At 39.4% G+C, this 22,060-nt stretch overlaps 1 protein-coding gene across 5 annotated transcripts in view; it reads right to left on the bottom strand.

The window, feature by feature from the left end:
* LOC116779376 (piezo-type mechanosensitive ion channel component) overlaps window positions 1–22,060 on the bottom strand; it is a 37,436-nt gene that overhangs the window by 1,589 nt on the left and 13,787 nt on the right. Inside the window, exons 9-53 of one of the 5 annotated variants that reach the window (XM_061522211.1) lie at window positions 21,404–21,491; window positions 21,072–21,153; window positions 20,772–21,003; window positions 20,184–20,349; window positions 19,783–19,970; window positions 19,484–19,632; window positions 19,168–19,311; window positions 19,016–19,088; window positions 18,560–18,765; window positions 18,283–18,478; window positions 17,883–18,062; window positions 17,450–17,619; window positions 17,210–17,342; window positions 16,596–16,823; window positions 16,089–16,327; window positions 15,598–15,783; window positions 14,663–14,852; window positions 14,260–14,411; window positions 14,008–14,171; window positions 13,284–13,787; window positions 11,832–11,947; window positions 11,313–11,444; window positions 10,466–10,586; window positions 10,069–10,220; window positions 9,729–9,808; window positions 9,462–9,512; window positions 9,033–9,188; window positions 8,451–8,595; window positions 7,880–7,996; window positions 7,644–7,810; window positions 7,172–7,336; window positions 6,016–6,153; window positions 5,720–5,806; window positions 5,333–5,480; window positions 4,822–5,036; window positions 4,286–4,444; window positions 3,951–4,077; window positions 3,350–3,496; window positions 3,178–3,278; window positions 2,668–2,849; window positions 2,272–2,452; window positions 1,861–1,958; window positions 1,569–1,666; window positions 1,340–1,443; window positions 50–191 (exon numbers count right to left, since the gene is read on the bottom strand). In XM_061522211.1, the coding sequence (XP_061378195.1) occupies window positions 50–191; window positions 1,340–1,443; window positions 1,569–1,666; window positions 1,861–1,958; window positions 2,272–2,452; window positions 2,668–2,849; window positions 3,178–3,278; window positions 3,350–3,496; window positions 3,951–4,077; window positions 4,286–4,444; window positions 4,822–5,036; window positions 5,333–5,480; window positions 5,720–5,806; window positions 6,016–6,153; window positions 7,172–7,336; window positions 7,644–7,810; window positions 7,880–7,996; window positions 8,451–8,595; window positions 9,033–9,188; window positions 9,462–9,512; window positions 9,729–9,808; window positions 10,069–10,220; window positions 10,466–10,586; window positions 11,313–11,444; window positions 11,832–11,947; window positions 13,284–13,787; window positions 14,008–14,171; window positions 14,260–14,411; window positions 14,663–14,852; window positions 15,598–15,783; window positions 16,089–16,327; window positions 16,596–16,823; window positions 17,210–17,342; window positions 17,450–17,619; window positions 17,883–18,062; window positions 18,283–18,478; window positions 18,560–18,765; window positions 19,016–19,088; window positions 19,168–19,311; window positions 19,484–19,632; window positions 19,783–19,970; window positions 20,184–20,349; window positions 20,772–21,003; window positions 21,072–21,153; window positions 21,404–21,491 (6,999 nt within the window). Of the gene's footprint in view, window positions 1–49; window positions 192–1,339; window positions 1,444–1,568; window positions 1,667–1,860; window positions 1,959–2,271; window positions 2,453–2,667; window positions 2,850–3,177; window positions 3,279–3,349; window positions 3,497–3,950; window positions 4,078–4,285; window positions 4,445–4,821; window positions 5,037–5,332; window positions 5,481–5,719; window positions 5,807–6,015; window positions 6,154–7,171; window positions 7,337–7,643; window positions 7,811–7,879; window positions 7,997–8,450; window positions 8,596–9,032; window positions 9,189–9,461; window positions 9,513–9,728; window positions 9,809–10,068; window positions 10,221–10,465; window positions 10,587–11,312; window positions 11,445–11,831; window positions 11,948–12,809; window positions 12,855–13,109; window positions 13,164–13,283; window positions 13,788–14,007; window positions 14,172–14,259; window positions 14,412–14,662; window positions 14,853–15,597; window positions 15,784–16,088; window positions 16,328–16,595; window positions 16,824–17,209; window positions 17,343–17,449; window positions 17,620–17,882; window positions 18,063–18,282; window positions 18,479–18,559; window positions 18,766–19,015; window positions 19,089–19,167; window positions 19,312–19,483; window positions 19,633–19,782; window positions 19,971–20,183; window positions 20,350–20,771; window positions 21,004–21,071; window positions 21,154–21,403; window positions 21,492–22,060 lie in introns of all 5 variants that reach the window. The other 4 variants (XM_061522213.1, XM_061522222.1, XM_061522224.1 and 1 more) reach the window with 4 other exon arrangements.

Genomic DNA, 22,060 nt, shown 5'->3' with positions numbered 1-22,060 from the left:
AAACTATTCATTTTTATCAATGTGTATATGGTATCATTGTTTGTCATACCAGGTATATGTCCAGACACAGCTGCAGCACCCGGTCCACGTTGGGGAGGTCGTCGAACATGATCTTGGTGTAGATCCCGGAGAAGAAACCGCGCAACACCCGGGACGCCAGGAACACGAACGTCGTGTACAAACCGATTATACTAAGGAAAATCGTTTATAGCGTGATATACATTATTATGAATTGACATATGTTATGATATGGTTTTGGGCGGGAGGAAGTCGCTGGAAGACATCTAGTACAAAATATTTACACTCTGACATCGGTTGAATACGTTCCTGGAGGCTTCTTGATCGCTTTGGAATATTGTACGTTTTTTTTATACTAGCTTTTGCCTGCGACTCCGTCCGCATGAAATTAGAATTGTTCTTGGCCACTATGGCCACTGAATCCAAACTGCAGTTAATGGTTCCACCCGGGTGGTTTCAGGATCGGGATTAGGATTCGGGATAGGGACAAAAGGGAACGTATTTCTTTCTCCAGTGCCCCATCTATCTCTATGCTCAAATTCATGAAATCGGTTCAGCGATTTAGGCGAGAACACGTATCGGACAAACAGACAATATTAGTAGGGATACTATTCAAGGACCTAATGGAAATTAACGATTTGATGATTTCAATGTAAATTTTGTTCAGAATGGAACGTTAGAGATTAATATTATGTATCAACATACTGTTGATCAAACTCTTTGGCATATAATTCATTATTAGGTGCCAATTCCTAGCGTCGTATACTCGTGACAACTTCTAAACGAAATGCCTGATTGGGATGAAACAGAAAGTATGTTACGTCAGCAGTGTTATGCCCTCGATAGCATAATGCTTTATTTGGGTGGGAATTAATATTATGATAAATATTTTACGTAGTTCCTTTCTTCAGACGATTAATTATTTTTTTTAACATAAAAAGTGGATATTGTGACTAAACTATGATAGATATATGCATTCACAGAAATTTTTTGGATCTTAACGGGACCTTCAACCCCGTAGTACATCATTTTGTGGTATAGCCAATAATTTTTGCGGCGCACGCTTAAATTATTGGGTTACTAAGTAGCAATTTTCTTACGGATCTCAAATTTTTTGAAAATAAAATATAGCTAATAACCTTTTTCGACAAATGGTCTATCTAGTTTCTAAAGTTTTATCATATTAGTACAGATCACGTTATAAAAAAATATTTTTACAAAATTAATATTTTTTTTATGTATAGCAGGATTAGTTATTTTAAATACAATAATGACTTGAAAGAAACATAAGTGATTTAGTGTATGTGCCTCGCACACTCACCCTCCTCCAGATATGAAGTTCAACGTTTCGGGGAACAGCTTGTCGTTGAAGGTGTACATGACCAACATGTCACAGTTGTTCATGGGGATGGAGGCGAGGAAGTCCTGGAAATATCAAGACTTGTGAGTACCAAAAAAAATCACTTTACCAAATTCTACTTAACCACTGGTATAGTGAGAATCATTATAGTTATAGTAAATAAATGTCTAAATGTATATGTTAGTGTAACCCTCGACTCGCAGGCTTCTCTGACGCGCCAGTACATGACGTCTTTCTCTCGTTCCAGTCGCAGCTGCACGTTCCGGTAGAAGCGGGCGTCGTCGTCCTCTGAACAAAGACATTTACTCATTAATATATATAAACATATATGTTACTAGAACACTTCCTGTGTTTATAACATTGTTAAGTTAATTATTTTATAAGTACATATATATATGGATTTTCTATGTGACTGTGAAGCAGCCGTCTATTTATAGATAATATTCAATATAAGTTTGTTGGATATTTCAGCGTATCGTTACCAGTTCCTGATATCGGCGGCATCAACTGGTACGCTGGCTTCGTCGTCCCCTTGTTGAACACTTTTACGAACTTCGGAAATAAAGTTTTCACGTTCAACCTGAAGTAAATATAATATTATATATGAGATCATCTGTTGACGTCAATGTAACCGTTAGATATGATCGTTATTTTTGTTGTTAAATAAATCGTAACAAAGATATATCTATGCAGAGTAATAGTCGTGAAAAATTTGTGTGATAATCATTGTGTTTCTCCGCATTATGTATAATGTTCTAGCTACATGTTCTTTCCGTACATAAGTGTAGTATCGGCTTTGACGTTATGACGGTCGACAGCGCGGTTAAAGAGAATATAATAGGAAAAAATATTAAAAAAATTTAACAATATCAGAGTATGGTGCTCGTACACACCAGGTGTCCGGAGGCGCGGTGCCGGCCAGCAGCTGCAGCAGCGTGTCCCTCTCCGTGTTGCGGACTCCTGCTATGTACGCGTCCAGCGCCACCTCCCGGTTGCTCTCCATGGTGGGGGGATTCTCCGCGTTGTTGCTCGGATGTGTTATCACATACGTGAACTTCACCATCAGCGATGCGTCTGTAACGAACAAAATATATAGGCGATTTGTACAGAATTGCTAGCGTCGGAAATAAATAGGAGACAATGGTACCAAAAGCTAGCAATATTAACGAAATTACGCAAGACATATTCTATAGAACATTCTAGACGAGGATCCATTTCCTTCTATCATTCCAATTTTCCGTTTAAATAGTTTGTACGGGGTCAATGAACGTATGTATGCCAGTACTCACTGGACACAGCCTCCCGCTCGAGCCGGGCCAGTTCCGGCGGTGAGATCTGCCACTTCATGGTCGAGTTGGGGTTGATGGTGACCACCGCCACGTCGTTGTACATGTAGTTGGAGAGGAACGTCTGGGCGTTACGGTCGCGGGCGTAGTGATTGCTCAGCTGGGTGTAGTCCTGCTCTGTGTAACTGCAATACATGTACTATTCTATATTACTAGTTTTTGCTTTCGGTTTTGTCTGCGTGGGCCATAGAATTGTGCGCCGGGATATTTATGTGTTTAAAAAATAGATATGGTAGCCAATCTCGCTATCTATATACTGTAACTCGTGAGTTGATGCAAAAAACAACTCTTCCACGAAGCAGATTTTTGAAAAAAAATTATCTATCATTTTTTTCTGATATATATACACTATGTTTTTGTAAAAGGTCGTAAAATACATTATTTAATTCTCCGAAAATGCTATCCATATGCAGCTATTGGACTAGTTTGACAACAAGCTCTATGAACACTCACACGTCGATGTTGTGTGACTGCGCAGACATCTGGTAGACGGGGAGGAAGGGGCCTATTCTGATCTTAACGGTAACGTCGGTCGGCGGATTCGGTTGACCGACCTGGAAGAAGCCGTTGTAAGTCGCGATAACGTTTTTATTCAAACACAATAACGTTAATAAGGAGCACTCACGGAGTTGCCGAAAGCGAAGAAAACCAACGGGAACCATATGATGGCGATGACGAAAGTCAGCACTCCGCCGCCCAGCAGGTACTTGGAGGTCGCTGACTTTTTGGCGCCGCGCGGCTGAGGGAACTCGTCCTCCACGTACCGAGAACACTGGAACGTACAGCGACACATGTTAATGAATGCTATTTTCTATCCCCACTCCTCGCAGCCGTCTAGGGTCTTTACATAGTATATTCTATAATAATTATCAAAATTTAAAACCTCCAATAGGAATTTCTGGATCAATGTTATAACGCACTCTATGTAGTAACATTCTATTCGTGGTCAGTCTTCATTAGTATTACTACACATTATTCGGTTTAAAGGAAAAAAATATATTCAAAAAGCATTCATGAATGTCGGTCTAACTTTCTGCCGGCTTATTAGTGATGGAACGGGGTTATAACGCGTCAGGGTCATTGAACTATCTATAACATAAAATAATAACTTAAACACAATTGAAATAAAAAAGTCCTGAAACGATTTAACATCTATGGACCTCGCTTGAAAAAGCCAGCTTAGAAACTAACGAATTGAATTACTTAATAAAATATAATGGATTCACCTTGAGAAGGAAAACACTAGCAAATATATCCTCCATCTTGAGCCAGTCCATGAGCGTCATGGAGGTGTCCGTCCAGATCCAGTCCATCAGGGTGCGCAGCTCGAACAGGAATGGAACAGCCATGAATCTGACGGACCAAAGAACATACTCTATGAGATATACCAGGCGGATGTGACCAGTCTTATTAGACCCTTTGGTAAATAATTATAAATAAACACATAAGTATTTATCGAACTTTTTTTTTATTTTTGTTTTCCATGTAATTAATTGGCAATTAATATTAATTCAAAATTATATTATTTGTTGAACGCAAACAAATATCTTCAATTACTCACCCTCTAAAGCATATCATGTTTAGGAAGTGGTAGGATTTGCACAGGAAGTTGCCGATGATGCGACGAGGGTACCCGCAACGGATCTGATACGCGGACAGCAACAAGTAGATGCACTTCATCATGTACCACATGGGAGGCGGCAGCAGGGCGTTGAAGGTCCTGGAATGGTGGGAATATCACGACGGTATAAAACTGGCACAGCAGAATGAAAGGAGGCGAATATATACGGTGAGGACACATGAAATAGATATAGTATGGAATTATGAAACGGTAAGTGTGAACGGTAATGAGTGGAGTATGGCGAGGGTACGCTGTAGGTTATTAAATATAGCCTGACAGGACAGATGAGTGCCGAAGTCTCGGTAGTGTGACGCGAATTTAAATAACCGGTTTTAGCTCTCTGACAGACTTGTAAGAATAAATCATCAAAAATTTGTAATGTCCCCGAGATGATGTGAGATGGAATTTCGTAACTTCTGTCTGTGGAATGTTATAAATATAATGACAAATGTTTGAGGAGTACATGTATTAAAGACCTCTCGGTGATGAACGGCAACACGAAGAACATCCAAATGTGGACGCCGATGATGAGTCCATACTGGAACAGTATTTTCCCCAACATGAACTTGCGCAGGTACAGCGCCCGGTCTATCACGATGAGAGCGAACTGTAGGATCAACATCACGAGGAACGGTATGGGGACCTTGTTCTCTTCCAAATACGCCTGGACACCGCCGTCACCTTGATGTGTCTGAGGAGATCACAGTGAACATTCTTAATTGATCCAAATTTCCCTCGTAGTATTACAACCTCAAGCTAGTATATATTTATTGATGTACCAAAAAGTGATAATAATTACAGCATTGTAAAAGAAATGTGAGGCACACAGAATAACTTATCGATTAAAGGAGATCTTTACCGAAGAGAAAGTGTGGTGCAGGGACAATAAAAAAACGAAAGGAAAAAGACAGCATGACATATCAACAACTAACCTAATGAGAGCCACTAACGCGTATTACTTCAATAAACGCACTGATCGAAACTCACCCCAAAAGCGGCGAATCCGAATATGACGACGAGGAAGTTGAAGAAGTCGCAGAGGAACATGTACGCGTAGATGTCCGCCGTGACGCGCGCGCCGGGGGTCAACATGCGCTGGAAGAAGTGCATGGTGGGTCGGAGGTAGCGCTTCATGCTGAGGACATAAGAGTTATACATATTTACATGTAATTAGATAGATTCAACACATTCTTGTCAGTAGTTTGTGCGTTAAAGAGCAACAAAATTTCACATATCCTTATAAAATACATCATTTATAATATTAGCAGGATTTATGATTGTTCTATAAAACCTTATTCAATATTATTACTATGTTAGTGAATGGTCCTCGTCCAAAATATGCTTAGTTACTGCCAACTTGTATTGATAACTCACGACAGTGCTATAACATCCGGGTAGTGGCTGTAGGTGTCCTCCAAGGTCGTGGTCACAGCGATGATCGGCTCTTGGTCGTCGTTCACCCTATATGAAATCAATTAAAAATATTCAATCGAGAAATCGTTTTTACTCTCTGGTTCAATCGATATATGTGTATTCGTTATTATAACGGTGACTCAAAGCACGGTTTGGTTTCAAAAAATACTCCGCTTGATATTTCCAGCTTCTTTTTCGCGTCATACAGTATTTATTACACTCAATGAAACTATTAATCTGATAAATAATATATGTACTTGTAATGTTCGTCGTCCGCCATCTTGGATGTCCCCGGTTCCTGTGCGTCATCACCGCCGCGGTCTCGCTGCTCGCACTCGTCCTCTGTGGCCGCCGTTTGTCCACCGGTCATGTGGGACATCCTGTTTTCTGTACTCCTTTAATATTAAGACAACTTTATCGTTCTCGTCTGTGTATCTGCGTTGTCAGTTTTATTTCTATGCGAACAACTCTAACGGTCTAAATAAAATTTATATCAAAGTTACGGTTCAACACTAACTACCTACACTAACATACGATAGGTTACACGTGACTTGTACCGATACGCCCAGTTCCTGTATGATCGCAGATATCTCAGTAATGTTCCCATCACGCCGCTGGCTTCGTTGTGGGTTTGGGGGTCGGAGTTGTTGTCAGGTTGTGGTTGGGATCGGGGGCGGACAGGGTGCTGAGATTGGTATCGGTTTTGGGTTTGTGATTGTGGTGGCTTCGTCGTTTGGGGAGCGGGGAGGGAAATAGGCCTCCTGTCTTCCTCACGCGCTCCGTGTACTGAATGCGGTATACTGTCTGTCCGTATAGAATACGTTAAGAAAACCGAGACAACGGAATACATAGCTAAATATCAGTAATGGTCACAAACTGTGACCTCTATAGTATTTTTGTGATTAAACTAAAGTGTACCATATGTCCCTTAATATAATATATTGCCAGTTAAACTGTCACCTATCCGAACAAGGCAATAACAGAAAATAAGCGCTTCCGCAGCCCGGCCGCCCGGAGTTTGCGTTTCTGATAGTTCTTGATCGAGTCAGCGATTTAAATTTGAAATGGCGTACAATTTATAAGCAAAATTTAAAAATATCTATATTAAAAAATAAAAAACTATGTATGCTATGACGTTATAACGCTAATGTTAAAAATAACAGCTAAATTTATTGTGATTTATTAATTAATATAAAAACAATGGTTTTTAAAAGTCAACCGCGTGATCTGACCTCTTTTAAGATGACATCTTTTTTTTATTGAGTCATAACCTACTCTTATAGGTTATGACCAAACCAATATATGAGATTAACGACAACTAAGGACCCGCACTTTGTATTATGCGTTTTATTAAAATGCTGACTGGTATACTACGAGGAGCGAGGCGGAGCCGGTCACAATCCGTGATCTCACCGTAGCGGCCTGTCGTGTATGTGGAGATACTTCCGTCCCACTTCAGCGCCGTGTCCCTCCACCAACATCTGGGTGTCGCTGGGACTCAAGCGGTACTCCATATCCTCACGCACTTCCGCCTCCGGAGTCGACTCCTTCCACAGACCGAGTGACTTTAACATGAACCTGAAAATATTTTACCGCATCTTTTACAAGGCCCAAAATTATATATATATATATATATATATAAGACGCCTTTTATGATTTTATTTTTAAACTTATATTAAGAAAAATTTGATCCAATAGCACTATTACTAAATATATTGCAGTTTCTAAGAACTTACGTTCGTAGTCCGCTTCAACAAAATAGCTACTAACATCAACGGAGGCAAAATTCTAAATTGCGTTTCCTTTATTCGTATTTAGAAGTATTTATTTATATATAACCTAGTGTGTACAACTAATTATATCTTTGTATATATACTTCCCACACCTGTGCAAGAATATGATTAGAAGCAGCAACAGATCGTACAGGGCGTAGTTGTACTTCCTCTCAATGCCGATGATCCTGGGCGCTGTGAACGGCATGTTGGCCGGGATCGCCTTCTGATTCCACGGGAGTATTTCGAATTGGAACATGCTTTTAATCAACACAATCACCTGGAAATTGTTTACGCATTAGTGACACTTCATAATAAACGTGGAATAGTTTACTTATCCGTCACCTACCTCTGTGTAAGCTATCAGCGTAACCCAGAACGTTTTGGTCGGACGAGGTATTGTCAAGGTTCCCCATAGGAACACCATTAGAGGAAGCGGGATCGAGAGGATTGTCGCCGATTGTATCTGAAATGAAACAATTACTACTGCAGACAGACTTCATTGTTAGTCCATGTTCTATTTATAGATGCCCAGCGATGAGGCTTGGGATAACGTTTTGATTATGGGAATTATAAACGTAGTGCTCGGAAGGACTCCAAACTGAGGACAACCGTATAACTTAATACGTTTGGTCGTAAGGGATAATAGTTTGAGACGAATATATTTTAGACAATTTAACTAGAGCCGCACAAGAACATTTTCATAGGAGTAATTGTTTGACATCGAGGAAGTCGGCAAGAAAAATAAATATCCCTAACCTATACGAGTTGCCATCTTCTTAAACTAAATACAGAAAAATAATCTTGTTTACTATATTGACAGTTATATGTGAGTTACCACTAAGAGTATACAAGGCTGACAATAGAACTGTGCCCACGATACGTTTGTAAGCGTTGCCATATAAGTCATATCAGCGTACCTGGTTTATGAACACCATGATGTAACAGACGACGTCTGTGTGCGCTAATACAGCGTACCACAACGCGTACGTGAGGTGAAGTAAAGGAGACTTCTGCTGTTTGAACATAGAGTCGTCTTGTTCCTCTAGGGTCGTCACGTCCTTGCTGTTAGAAATTTAATGTCATTTAGCATCCACCCCCAAACAGATGTTACAGAAGATATTAAAATATGCAACAATAGTTGGATTTACATTGATAAACGAAGCGTATGACGTGTTTTGTGGGCACATAACAGTTCCATTTCACGTAATCATGCTTGCGGATGAGAAAAAAATCCTTATATATGTATATTGTTCACATGAAATAACATCGATACCAATACAATACTCACCGATATTACTGGAAAATTAAAGAAAAAAACTGTGCAACATCGACGGGGTGAGACAAAGTGGTGTCGCAAAAGCCAAACAACGACAAAATATTTCAATCAGACCATGTGTTATGAATTCATAGATTCGTAAAATATTGAAGGAACCGTAATTATTTAGGTGCTCTGAAAATATTGTCATATACAACACATGCTCTGATAAGAAGCACTCCACCTTCCGGTAGTCTGTAAGCTAAATGCGCTCTCGTGTTCGGACGTGTCATCCGAGTCGGTCGATTGATCGGTCGACTGGTCGGGCGACTCGTCCAGCCCCTCCGCACTCGCCGCCAAGATCCGGATTTCCGGAACGCTTAATACGCTTAATTTACGGCTGGAAATTCCCATATAATTTTGAAACCCCTTTTCAAATAATGTTAGTCAGGTTCCGAAATGGTTCCTTAGACGACCAAAAAGGTTAATTTTAGGCGGTATGCCGTGTTATGTGTGTACCCTCTACCGTATATTGCAAATATATTTTCTGTATGACTAAACAAAATCTCTATCTAAAATCTAAGTGTTTTAGCGTCTAATGTCTATCTAAGACTAGTCTATTCTGTATAATAGTGCAAAGGCCTAAGTGTAATAGCTATAGTTAGTTACATACCCCATATCCGCTTGGGGGTCGAGCTGATGATTGTTATAATTCTCCATTTCCCTATTAAAGGCAGCGTGCAAAAAAATACACTACAGAATCTACATGAACCATTTTACTCTGATCATACATCCTCATCTACTAACTTAAACTATAACCTCTGTGGTCGGATTAATACCAAAACCAAATATAATTCTTTACTTGACCAAGCCCAAGCACCTTTACCTACGTCTAAATACAGCACTAATTATATAATTCTTAAACGTAAAATTTACTTACTGATGTAACAACGTCTCTGGTAATGGCTCCCATATCATTTGCGAACCTTCCCTCCGACCGATTCCGAAACCTTCTTTTTCCTGAAAAGGATTTTGCTTCATTATATATACGGATACAAAAAAATTAGTTTCAGTAATCAGGTAATCAGGTAACCATTTAAAAAAAATATATTAAATGTGTACATTAATGACAGCGCCATCTATTGCAATTATGCATGAAAATCCTCTCTTATCTCGCAAGTAGCTAGTAATTTTTCGTGAATATTTTTTGAATAACTAAAGTTGTCTCGATATGATGTAATGGTAAATAAAATAACAGCCGGCATAAAGACGACCCACACCTTAAGTCGTTTCTTCTCGACGGACAGAGTTCTTGACACGTATCTGTAGTCCCTTGAATACTTCATGAGGTGTCTTGTCAGTGAGACCAGAATGCTCCTCATGAACGCGCCCGCCGTCTCCAGGAAGCCTTTCAATTTGTCGACCCAAGTTTCTGAAACAGTATTGTATCGTATTACACATACGTACATTCATATTACAAATACATTAACGATAAACTACCCTGCGATTATTCTGTTTTATAATAGAAACTGCTCTTACTTTTACGAAATTAGGAAACAGAAATTCTGGATACTAAGTTCAGTACACTGTATTGGATGACAAATATTAGAAAATATAACAAAAGAGTAAAATGTACATAAGGTTGTTAACTTCTGATATTTAGTATTAAAGTCGTACCGGGTGGAGGGGCGTAGTCGTCGATATCCGGGGCGACCGCGGGCCTGTCCCGGTCTGAGTCGAAACGTATGTCCACGTCGGTCTCGCGAACACTCTGAGCGCGAGGCGACGGGGGAGTCCTCTATTTTTAATATATATGTATACATCATAAGAAATAATAAATTATGAAAATATTACTGATACCAATATTCAGATATGTTTGTAAAATAAAAAATTTACAATAACATACAACATATAGTATGGAAATTATAAATAAAATAAAACAGCCAACACACAAAAAGCTTCACCCTCGTGCATAACAAACGCTACCCACGACCAACGACTGAAATGAATTATAACTTATTGTTCCTAAACGATAATTTTAACAACACAAAATAAAAATGACATGCTCCTCTCAACCCCAAAGATTAAACAGCACCAGTATAGTTATCTAAAACCACTTCACCCATGACGTTTTAATTCTGACAGATACAAAAAACTACTAAACCTTGTTAACTAACCTGCAGAAAAATAATAAGTAGGCCCTTGTTACAAGGCTTTGCAAAACGGCCTATACTAGTAGCTAAGGACAATTGTTGGCAATTAAATCTACTTTAAGATCTCTACTTAATAAAAATAATAATTACTTATTTACATTTACTTTTGTATGATTTTAATGGACATCCTACAGTAAAAATCTATTTCTAATAACAAGTTATAATCAACTGCCCAACCTGCATCTAATATGAATCTTAATATTATGTATTTAGTTCTTTGTGTAAGTTGTGAGGCAAAATAATTTAAAAGATCCAAGATCATAGCGATGTGTACGTCCATATAGAGTTTATCTCCGTCTCTTTCTAATTACCTGTTGCGGGAAAGAGAAGGGATAAGTAGCGGAGGACGGGCGCGAGGGTCGCCTCGACCGCACCGCCGGCATGGAAGCGCGACGGAGCGACACCGCGCGCCGCACGTCCGTCTTGATGACCGTCGACACCAACTGGCACACCTCTCACATACAACGATTGTCGATACCCAGGCAGTATGATTATTAAACGGGGGTTGAACTCAAGCTTTGAACACACGATTATATTTTTGTTAAACCTGGCTTTCTTACAGACGGTCTGATTTGTATCGACTATCGTGCTGTGATATACGTGTAAACATTATTGCAAAGCCACCGTTAGTCACCGTTAGCATCCCATACGTTAATATAAAATACCACGGTTCCCTTCAAACCTGTTATAATTATGTGACCGCAGGTTTGAGGGGAACGAGTGTTTTAAAAATATCATAACTAACAAAGATAAAATTTTTTAACAAACAATCCAAATCCCGTGCTTCCATACAAACAAGAGCCCTAATATCAAATAGCCCTCTACAATACCTTGCCGAAACCCATTTCTTTGGGTGCATCTTCATCAGAGCTTGAATCGTCGTCCTTCAAGTGAATATCAGTGTCATCGAACTCGTCAAACATGTAGTAGTCTCCAGATCTAACGGCTGTACACAGAAAGACAGCATTAGGTCGTTAAATTCCAGATGTCACATCACTAAAGCATGCAACGACAGATGTACTTGACAAGCAATTAACATAGTGTCTTGGCATTTCAGTGCACCGTACTGTGTACAATATTTATTTCAGACAGTGTACAAATCTAATATCTGGCCTCAAAGAAGATTATTGTATTACGAAGAGTCTATACATTTTTTAATCATAATTAAGTAGTAAATAACTTAAGGAGTTAACTCTATGGTTTCAGCCAAGTCTAATGGTCTATTCAGGAACTAGACACAAACGCAACCATAGTCCGTTTTTGTAATGGAAGCTTTACAACTTATTACAAGACTGTACCTGTCTATGTATGAATATGGACCTAATTTTCATATTACTAATTTCTTCAAGGCCAGTAACTTTAACGCCATAGTGTATATAGAATATTAAGTAACGACAAACATGCACTACTTTTCAACAAATATAGGATTGAATCTGAAGTAATATTTTATATAAGTTAAAATATTCTAACATCCTGATCCATAATATAAATTTTTTCTGAATATTTGTATGTAAAAAATGTATATATTGGTGCCCATAGACTTTGCAAAAACAGCAAACACAAAACGAAAAAAAGAAAACAAGAGGCAACATGCAAGCAGAATTACAGTCGACATGCAAATGAAAGTGGTAACCAAGCAGAATTAAATGCAAATAAATTATTTTTTTTTTTTTTACTAAAATTATATAACAAATGTACAATTTTTACATGACAGACTCCAATGAATGTTATCCCGCGACATAGACTAAGTTGTCAAAGAAGCCGTTAGTAATGAGGCGTTAGTTCGAAGGAATGTCACTCAACGTTACCCTTCTGGTGGCTGGCGGGCGGTCTATATGGCGGCCTCGCGCGCGCTACGAACAAACAGACAACTCAACACTCACACCGTACAGATACGCTGGTTACAGTTAACATGGACCATCTCACCCGACGAGGACAACTGGTTATGGAAGCGGAAATTATAAATTACATAGGAATGAAACGTGGCGTTCACCAAAAACCTGATGATGGAAACCTTACTGCACTCTCAGCACAGGATGTGTGTATTTAATGTTATCATTGCGAGATAGGAACAGATTAGTAGGCCATGACCGTCACGGAACGTATACCTTCGTGTCGCTTTGTGAACACCCGTCTCCTAGATCCGGAATCTGTCTCGGTTCCTATTTACAAATAAACAGACGATAGAATAACTTTTAAATTGCTTTACAATATTTACAATGACAACAATCGGTGTATATTCAACGGAGTGAAGGTGATCGAATCCCAAAAACGGTAGTTACAAGTGTGGTGGGAGTGTGGTTCCGCTCGACTCGAGTGCGATATGATGGAGGTCCGCTGCAGAAGGCTGGGGCTGGCCACTGTGTGACGCCGGCGGATAGGGGGAGGCGAGAACACAGGGTAGGACTCCTCGGGAGACTGAGCTCGGGGGAGCAGGTCCGATGATGGGGGGGACTCGAACGATATGCGTCTGGGTTCTAGGTATGCGTCCAATGATACCGTCATCAGAGCCGAGGACGGGGAGGGTGGACCGCCCTGAGAGCTGGGAGCACCGAGGGGGAGGATTGGGGGCAGGGTCGGCCGGACAGGGGAGGGAGGGGCGGACGGCTCGCTTATGGGAGTGTGGAAGCCGCGCGGGGTAGCCGGTGTGGGCGTGTGGTACCCGCGACGGGACTCTTCCGAGTCTCCCCTCACTAGCGGTATCTGTTCCGACTCCCCGGGCTGGGTCTCCTCCTCTTCCTCCTCCTCATCCTCCTCTTCTATCGATTCGATTGCATTTGAAGTAACTGACGCGTAAAAATATGTTTGCACCACATTGACAGTTTCTGTTTCTACCAAAACATTATACGTCCATACATCGACATCGAATAGTTGTCACGGAAAAAGAATAGTAATAAGGTTTGTTTTGGTTACATTCTTAGTATCATCATATTTTACCATCAAAATCGTATATTGAGATTTTAATTCTATACTCTAAATATATAATTAATAAGAATTTACAATTACCGGCGTCGTGATGGACAGGTTCCTTAGACATTACTCCTTGTATTTTTTTCTGGTTGGCTTTGATCCTTTCCATTTTCACCTTAATTTTTTCTAAAATCTTGACTTCCTGTTCTTCCTGTACATTCATTTGTTTTTGTCTCAGTTCCTCAATTAAGTCCGCTCCTCTACAAACAAAGAGTACCGTGATATTCGAAGTAATGATTCGTTTTTCAATAGAAATAAAAATATTATGAGGGTTTGCTTGTAAGTTACCTAGAAGCTAGGACTGTGGTAGCCTTGCTTTCATCTATAACCCTATAAAAATAGTAACTGTGGAACAATCTTCTTTGAAGAATCAAGAAGGCAAAACACACGCCATCCCACGCTAGACCTATATCTTCTTGTGGCACTGAGCAAGCAGAGTCCTGAAAAATAACCAAGATAAAAAAACTACACTGACACGGGAACAAAGTACAATAAAAGTTAGCAATAACAGATACCATGTACATCGGACAGACAGTTCTGGGGATTTAGAGGAGTATTGAAAAGCCGAGAACTATATGATTGTCCAGGAATAACCTGGATCATTTTCTAGGACTTAACATTGCAATCATCTCCGAACACATTTACACAAACATTACATATCCATGACATACTATCATTACAAGACAATAACCTTATCGTATTGCATCTTGAGGAATCTGGCTATGTTTCCGCCCGCGAATTTGTCCACACATCCTATCCCCAAAAGCTGTACGAGCCAGCAGGCGTGTTCCTGCATTGCCGCCGCGAACATACAGCCAGGGATCTGCAGTAGGGCCTTGACCGCCACCACACACACATTGTAACGGAGCAGCCACGACCACCTGCGACGTAACACGTGACCCTCAAAGGTTTTTACATACAGATTGAGACTATGGCATCAAAAATCATGGACATGCACGGAAATCGAACCGGTAACCTGTGGCCTATCAATATCATTTGCTTTTCGTGATGTGTAGGTCATGTCGAATGTACGAATTCAATATTTGTTTAATGTAAAACACCTAATAATATATAGGAATTTATCGGACCGAATTTCCTTTTTTATTTTTGGCACATAAGAGAACTATACTGGGCCTTATACAGTGTGATGCAGAGAGGTATTGATATAAATGTTGTAAATCCTATCCAAGACTAATAAAATCTCTGTAGCGTTTGCATTGAAAGTGAAATAAAACTGAAATGGAGAATTTTAAAGCTGAATTAAATATTTAGTAGCACGTAGTATAGTAAAAGCATTAAAAATAATTAAAATTCCGCATTCATGGAAGTGTTCGTGCAAATAATTTTATTTAAACAAGTTTTCATCTCAACAACAAATGCCTCCTAAATAATATACAATAGCAGCTACTTTTTCCCAAAAATTCCGAAAGTAGTCCTTGAGATTGCATGGGTGGCTGGAAATACATTGAATTTAATTATTTTTTTTATATGAAAATAAAATAAGAGCAGTCAGTGCCCGGTACGGAATTTTTAATTCCGTCAAATACTATATTTGTAGTAGAGACGGGAGATTCATCGTTATTGTATATTAACGATTATCGGAATTAAATAATAAAGAACTCTTACCATTGCAATATTGCTTCCTTCGGTCGTAGATAGAAGTCTGTTCCCTGCCAGAGGAAGATGAAGGAGCCTATCAAATATCCCATAGAGAACAGGTTGACCCTGTTGGTGCCCGTCATGAACATGATGGCGAGGGTCACCCACAGCATGCCCAGGAATATCATGCGCTTGAGGACGTCCAGCCACGACCTGTTGGATTTGTAGTACTATGAGATATTCCCTTCTTAGTATTCATTTTTTTCTCAGACAATAATAACGAATCGGCGGAATACATACAGCACCATTTTTTTGAAAATAAATAGATCTAGATTCTTTTTAGGTTCATGGTTTCCATTTTTTATTTTAATATCACCCAATAATATTATTTTTATAATAGATATACATATTTATGGTTCGACATTTTTTACTTCATAAAATCTTAAAAATCGAATAAATTTTATTGATAAAATTAAAATGTATAAGTGTTATATAAACTGAATTCGAGACGAACATACCCAACGTAACCCAAGAAGTCTGGTACGGGATTAACAAAGTTGGGAGTCTCCCAATCTTTGCCAACGTCCTCGCTGTTGCTGCCCCCGGGGTATGAGTCGCCTTGATTTTTCTCGAGTCGGAACACTCTCAGCTGACGAGAAGCGAACAATACTAGGAAGTAATCAAAGACCAGTTTGACAGCGTGAGGAGGTTCGTCCGTGTAGGGCAGGAACAACCAGGTCCTGACGTGCTTCATTTGCTGCGGGAAAATAGTATTTAATACTGCTATCAATAAGACCTACGGTATATGAAGATATGTAGAATATATTTTTTTACAGCAGCTTAGAGGACTAGGGCTACTAGGAGGTTAGTAGGAATAGAATTTTTCTTTGATTTCCTAGGAACTACTATCGCCATTACTATTAGTGATCTATTAAGATTCCCACATTATAATGTTCCATAAGATTAATGGTGATACAGTTAGTCACCTTTAGAAGCAAACAATGTAAACTCTTCTCACAAAGTACCTGATCATTCCCGCTCCATGGATACTGGACGCAGAAATTCGGTATGAAGCCGACAGCGATGAGGTACTGAAGCGGCACGAGTACTGTGACGGTGGCCGTGAACGAGGACCATAGAGTGCAGAGACGAGCTCGACGCGCCGCCGCCAGGACGAGCAGCCAGCCTGCGTACACCGCCGCGTACACGTCCATACGGGAACCGATCACACCCATCAGACATATCAGAGTCATCTGAACAAATACACGCCTGGTCACTATACGGTAATGATACCACTATTGTAACGTCGATTCATACGAGGATAGCGGACCGTGAGCGGCAGCTGGCAGCCGTGTTGTGTCGTAGACATTGATCCGAAGATCTTTCTATCATTTTTTGTATTTCCATACAATTTTACCACGTTCTTCCAAATAATGACAAAAAAAATTTAGGCGACACTATCGGCCCTAATTTAATTCCTCGCCGTAACGAGCTACATCAATAATACTGTTCCAGGAGACGGTCGTACAATTTCATTTACGTTAACTGAATCATGAAATACATATTACGTTTTTATTCGTAGATAATTCCAGATATTTTTTTCGTTGAAAAAAAATAACAAAAATAAAAAAAAAATTACCTCGACGCCGAATTTGTAAAAGCCATAATTTACGAAATACTTTAAACAGTGTAGTAAGTCCTTATCTGCCTCCTTTCGCGTCACTTCCGGGAACATAATCTTCTCGTTATGATTCGGCATCAAGCCTAGATCTCTAAAAAACGGTGTAAATCATCTACATAAAAAATTTTCAAAAAAAAAATAATTTGCATTATATACAAGGGCTTATAACATAAATAGATAGTAATATATATAAAGTACCTAATGTGCCGCTGTCTGTATGTGACTAGTGAGTAGAAGGTGAAAACGGCTATCAAACCGATGTATCCTTGGAGCAAACTGACTAAAGGTTTCTTCTGTGTCGTCTTCCGGAAGCCCACCCACTCGGCGTTGTTGTATGTGGTCACATTCAAGGTGTCGTTCTCACTCATCTACAATATACAGACCTATCATATTATGTTTCTCTAAAGGCAGAACGCCATGAATTATAATTGTATAAAACAGTATATATTAAATATACATATTATAAGTTATGATTAGTAAAAATATGATTGTGTATATGATATATGATATGATATGATATGATATGATATGATATGATATGATATGATATGATATGATATGATATGATATGATATGATATGATATAATTATAAATAGCAAGTAAAATACTGTATGTTCCAACCGTACTTACCCTGGTACAGTTAACATCAAAGTATGAATGTTTAATGTATTCTATCTGGTACACCATCTTTGCCATGAAGTACACGCTGATGAGTATTGATATGAAGAGTACACACAAACGCTGTTTCCTTCCGCTCAGCAGCAGCGCCGGTGATATTATCAGCATTATCGGAACATGCATCGCCGACACCTGGCAAATAGTAATTAGGCTTATGTAATTATAAAACTAAATATTTCAATACACTTACCACAAGTCAGCACGGTCACACTACATACGTAGCTTTTCCAGAGTTTAATTCATAAATTAACATTGATATGAACTAAAAACTGAACACGGTCTGTAGGTAGTGTGGCGTTTCAGACTTGTGGTAAATACAGGGCAGTCCTAGCTAAGTATCAAATCAACTAACATTAAAGACGCAGAGCAGCATCAGGGAGAGGAATATGATCTTGAGCAAGTGGAGGTCGAGTAGAGCGAACACGAGGTCAACGGCCCGGGACATGTTCCGCCTCACCGTCAGCACGCGGCGGCTGATCATAGCCCGTGCCGCGCCCACCACGCCAGACTCCGACGGGTTGGTGTAAGACCGGTTGCGGGATAACTTCCTGTATGGAAAATTTTATTTTATTTTATTTTTTATAAATTTTAAACTCTATCACAAAACTTACCGGAGATAAGTTACTAACCTGAATATAGAACGTTTAGTGGTAGCGTTCATGGAGGCTGTGTCTATAGAGTGATCAGGTTCGGTGTCGCTGTTCGGACGACGCTCGGCTGACGGACCGGCAGCATCAGTAGTAGCAGCACCAGTGGGAGGAATGGCAGAAGTAGCAGCAGTTTCAGCAGGACCAGAATCGCCAGCAGGGCGGTCTTCCAGCGGGAGGGGAGGCACCTGAATAACAATAGAAAGAATCAATAAGTTTGAACATACTGTTAAATAAATATACTCTATTATATATTACATCTAAAATGACTATGAATATAGTATTGTAGTAAAGTAGGGGGGAGTAGTATAGAACAGCAACTTCAACAAATACTTGAAAATATAAACCAAGTCAAAATATGAGATCCCTTAAGTTACAGCCATTACTCTTTTCATGTCTGCAGATTGATCTATCGAAGATCCAATTTGCTTTACTCACATCATCTCTTTGTGTCGAGATGCCGCCCTGACTCGGTCTACCAGAATCCGGTTCCTTAGCGAGACTATTCGTCCTGAAAATACAGACCCATAAAAAATACACATACCATATATTTATATATTGTATGTTAATAGAATAGTAAGTATTCCAACCTGGTCTTCGGATCCGACAGCGCCATGAAGTCTTTATGGAAATAGTGGACTTGCATAATAGTTATGATCAGGAATAGAGTCGGCGTCAAGAGCTTTACGAACAAATCCGCTGGGTGATACGGCTCTAGACCTAAATCGTGTTGCCTGTAACAGACAGAAATACAATAGGGGCCATCAAATATAAATTTAAATAAACACACACACACACACACACACACACACACACACACACACACACACACACACACACACACACACACACACACACACACACACACACACACACACACACACACATATATATATATATACTTACAGTCGCTCGTTGATGAGAAGATATGTTTCAATAGTCTTAGAGAAGTTGTCGAACTGATATATATAAATCAGTATGAGATTGATCATCGAGTAAATGATGACTGTGATCCAGAACACGTACATCAGACGTCGCCACCAGTACCAGCTTATCTGAAACATAGCCATGTTTATTACAGAACTTGGACACTAAATTATTGGACACTATTGAACGCTAAATAAGTGGATTTATACGATCTCTGCAATTTTACGAGTATATGAATAATTTAATTCAAATATACAAAGGAAAGAGAATATTAATACCTGGAACATCAGTATGAAAACTAGGAAGAGGAACATGTAGATGATCCTGAAGATGGTCATCCTCTCCCCGGTGATGCCGATCACGAACAGCATGATGACCACCACGTAGATCCAGTAGCGAGCGCACGCGGCGCGGAGACAGTCGCCCAGGATGCTCAGCAAACGAGACGGACGCTCCTCTGAACCCACTGGGGGAGAAATGCGGGAATAGAGCAGTGCAAGGATGCTAGAAAAACTGTTGGGTATAACGTGATATATGATTTGTAATTTATTTTCGAATTAGAGAAATGATAACATTTTTGTGGGAAAAGAACAACAGGAAAACCAACATATAGCAAGCTAAGAGACGTCATTAAATAATTATTGGAATTTTTATGTAATATGTAAGGGGTTGCACTGACAGGAGGTGAGCTGCAGCGGCGCTCCTTGGTCGGACTTGGCCCTCAGCTCCTGAACGCGTTGTCTCAGCGTCACCCAGAACATGCACGTGAACAAGGATTTGATCAACAACGGCACGCACGGCTCGCCCGACGAACGACCCAACCCTATCTGCTGCAGGTTCACTTCCTGGAAACAACATCGCCTTTGTCAAATACACAAATATCTTACGACATTCCGAAAACGAAACCCTATATTTTTACTCTATGACTACTAAGAAATTCACGATTGGGACAATTTTTTGTTAAATAATATGTTATTGGTTTTCACTAGCTTACGTCTATATTATTTAAGAGCCAACCTGACGTTTCGCGTACCTTATCGAAACTGTGATCACGTGATTGTAAATTAAAAAAAATTGGGAATTTATAGTTTAAAAATTATCAAATCGGTAGATTTATGACGAAGCCATGTTAGCTGTAAGAAAAAATATTAACATCAAAATTTGTATGTCATTTTGTCTCTGTTTCGTACTTTTCTTCCATTCCAATTTTCTGTCCTTTATTATCCACTGTTTTTTTTTTATAAAAAAAAAATCAATACAATCTTACCGTTATATTGCTAGGTAATTCGCTCTCCGTTAGATTCATCCCATAAACATACTGTGCTACAAGCAACAGCATCGCGTAGAGGACGAGTACGGGACTCGTCTTCAGCATGAAGGAGCGCTGGTCCTGACATAGCCACACTATGTTAGCCCACATCAGAAACACAAATGTCAACCAAGAATGGAACATGATACTCCAAGCCATCATAGTTATAGTTGTAGCGATGTAGGACGATCTGAAATAATTCATTCGGTAATATAAAATATACCGAGTAAACAATATTTTTTTCTCGTCATATATCACCTGATGAGAACTTGGAAGAAATCCACGACGGCAGCAACGATGTCGTCCATTAGCGTTGGTTCCGCTATTTCCGTTACGGATTCTGTTGGAAAGTTTAAATATAATAAGAATTTAATGACAAGTCTTTTTGTCTTATACAGCTCCCCGCTGCGGTTAACTCCTATAGCCATCTATCATAACGTGAATAAAGTAAATTGGAGGTAGATAGGAGTCTCTGTACCTACTGCTTGTAGGACATCTACATGTACTTGGTCTTAACTAGAAGCGTCGATTGCTATCATACTTAAACAAAAATAGAGATTTTTTTAATAAAAAAAAAGACACGATCATACCTTCATCAGGCACAACCACGGAGCCGGTGGAGTCCTGGTGAAGAGCCCGCGCCGACCAGCGTTTGCTAGGACTCGCTCCACGCAACAGCTGTGTTTAAAGACACTTTGAGTACGGACATTAGTATGATATTTGTTAACGTAGCGTACTTTGTGAAATCTTAGTAATGATATGTAATTTTTCATATAAAATTATATACGACACCTTAAAAAAATGGTTTCTATTCGATGTGTGAAGCGGTGTGATGACACAACACGCGGACAGAATAAAAGCACAACACAGACATTCCGTTACATGCAGACATTAGAGAAAAAGTGATGTAATAAAATTCAATACCTACAGGATCAGTCTCACCGTTGTTGTCGCGTAGTGCTTGAGAATTTATGTATGAATATGCAACCTATAAAAGAATGAAAGCAGGTTGCAAAAATAATATAATCTAAAACATCAAAATGATTTGAATTCAAAGTTAACAATGTTTTGGTTAGCACATGCGATCATCCTCCACTAACCGAATTAATATACAGGTGCAATAAACACAGTTAAAAAAAAAAAAGGAAATCACAAACTAGTGCTCACGGTCTATAAGAAAAATACTCAAGTATCTATAACTACCCTCCATTTACCCAACATGCCAAAATAATTTACATGATACGTAA

The sequence above is a fragment of the Danaus plexippus genome, chromosome 2 (genome assembly GCF_018135715.1).
Source record: "Danaus plexippus chromosome 2, MEX_DaPlex, whole genome shotgun sequence".
NCBI classification, from domain to species: domain Eukaryota; kingdom Metazoa; phylum Arthropoda; class Insecta; order Lepidoptera; family Nymphalidae; genus Danaus; species Danaus plexippus.
The sequence above is the reverse complement of the archived record's forward strand: the minus strand, read 5'-3'. Positions and strand labels throughout refer to the sequence as shown.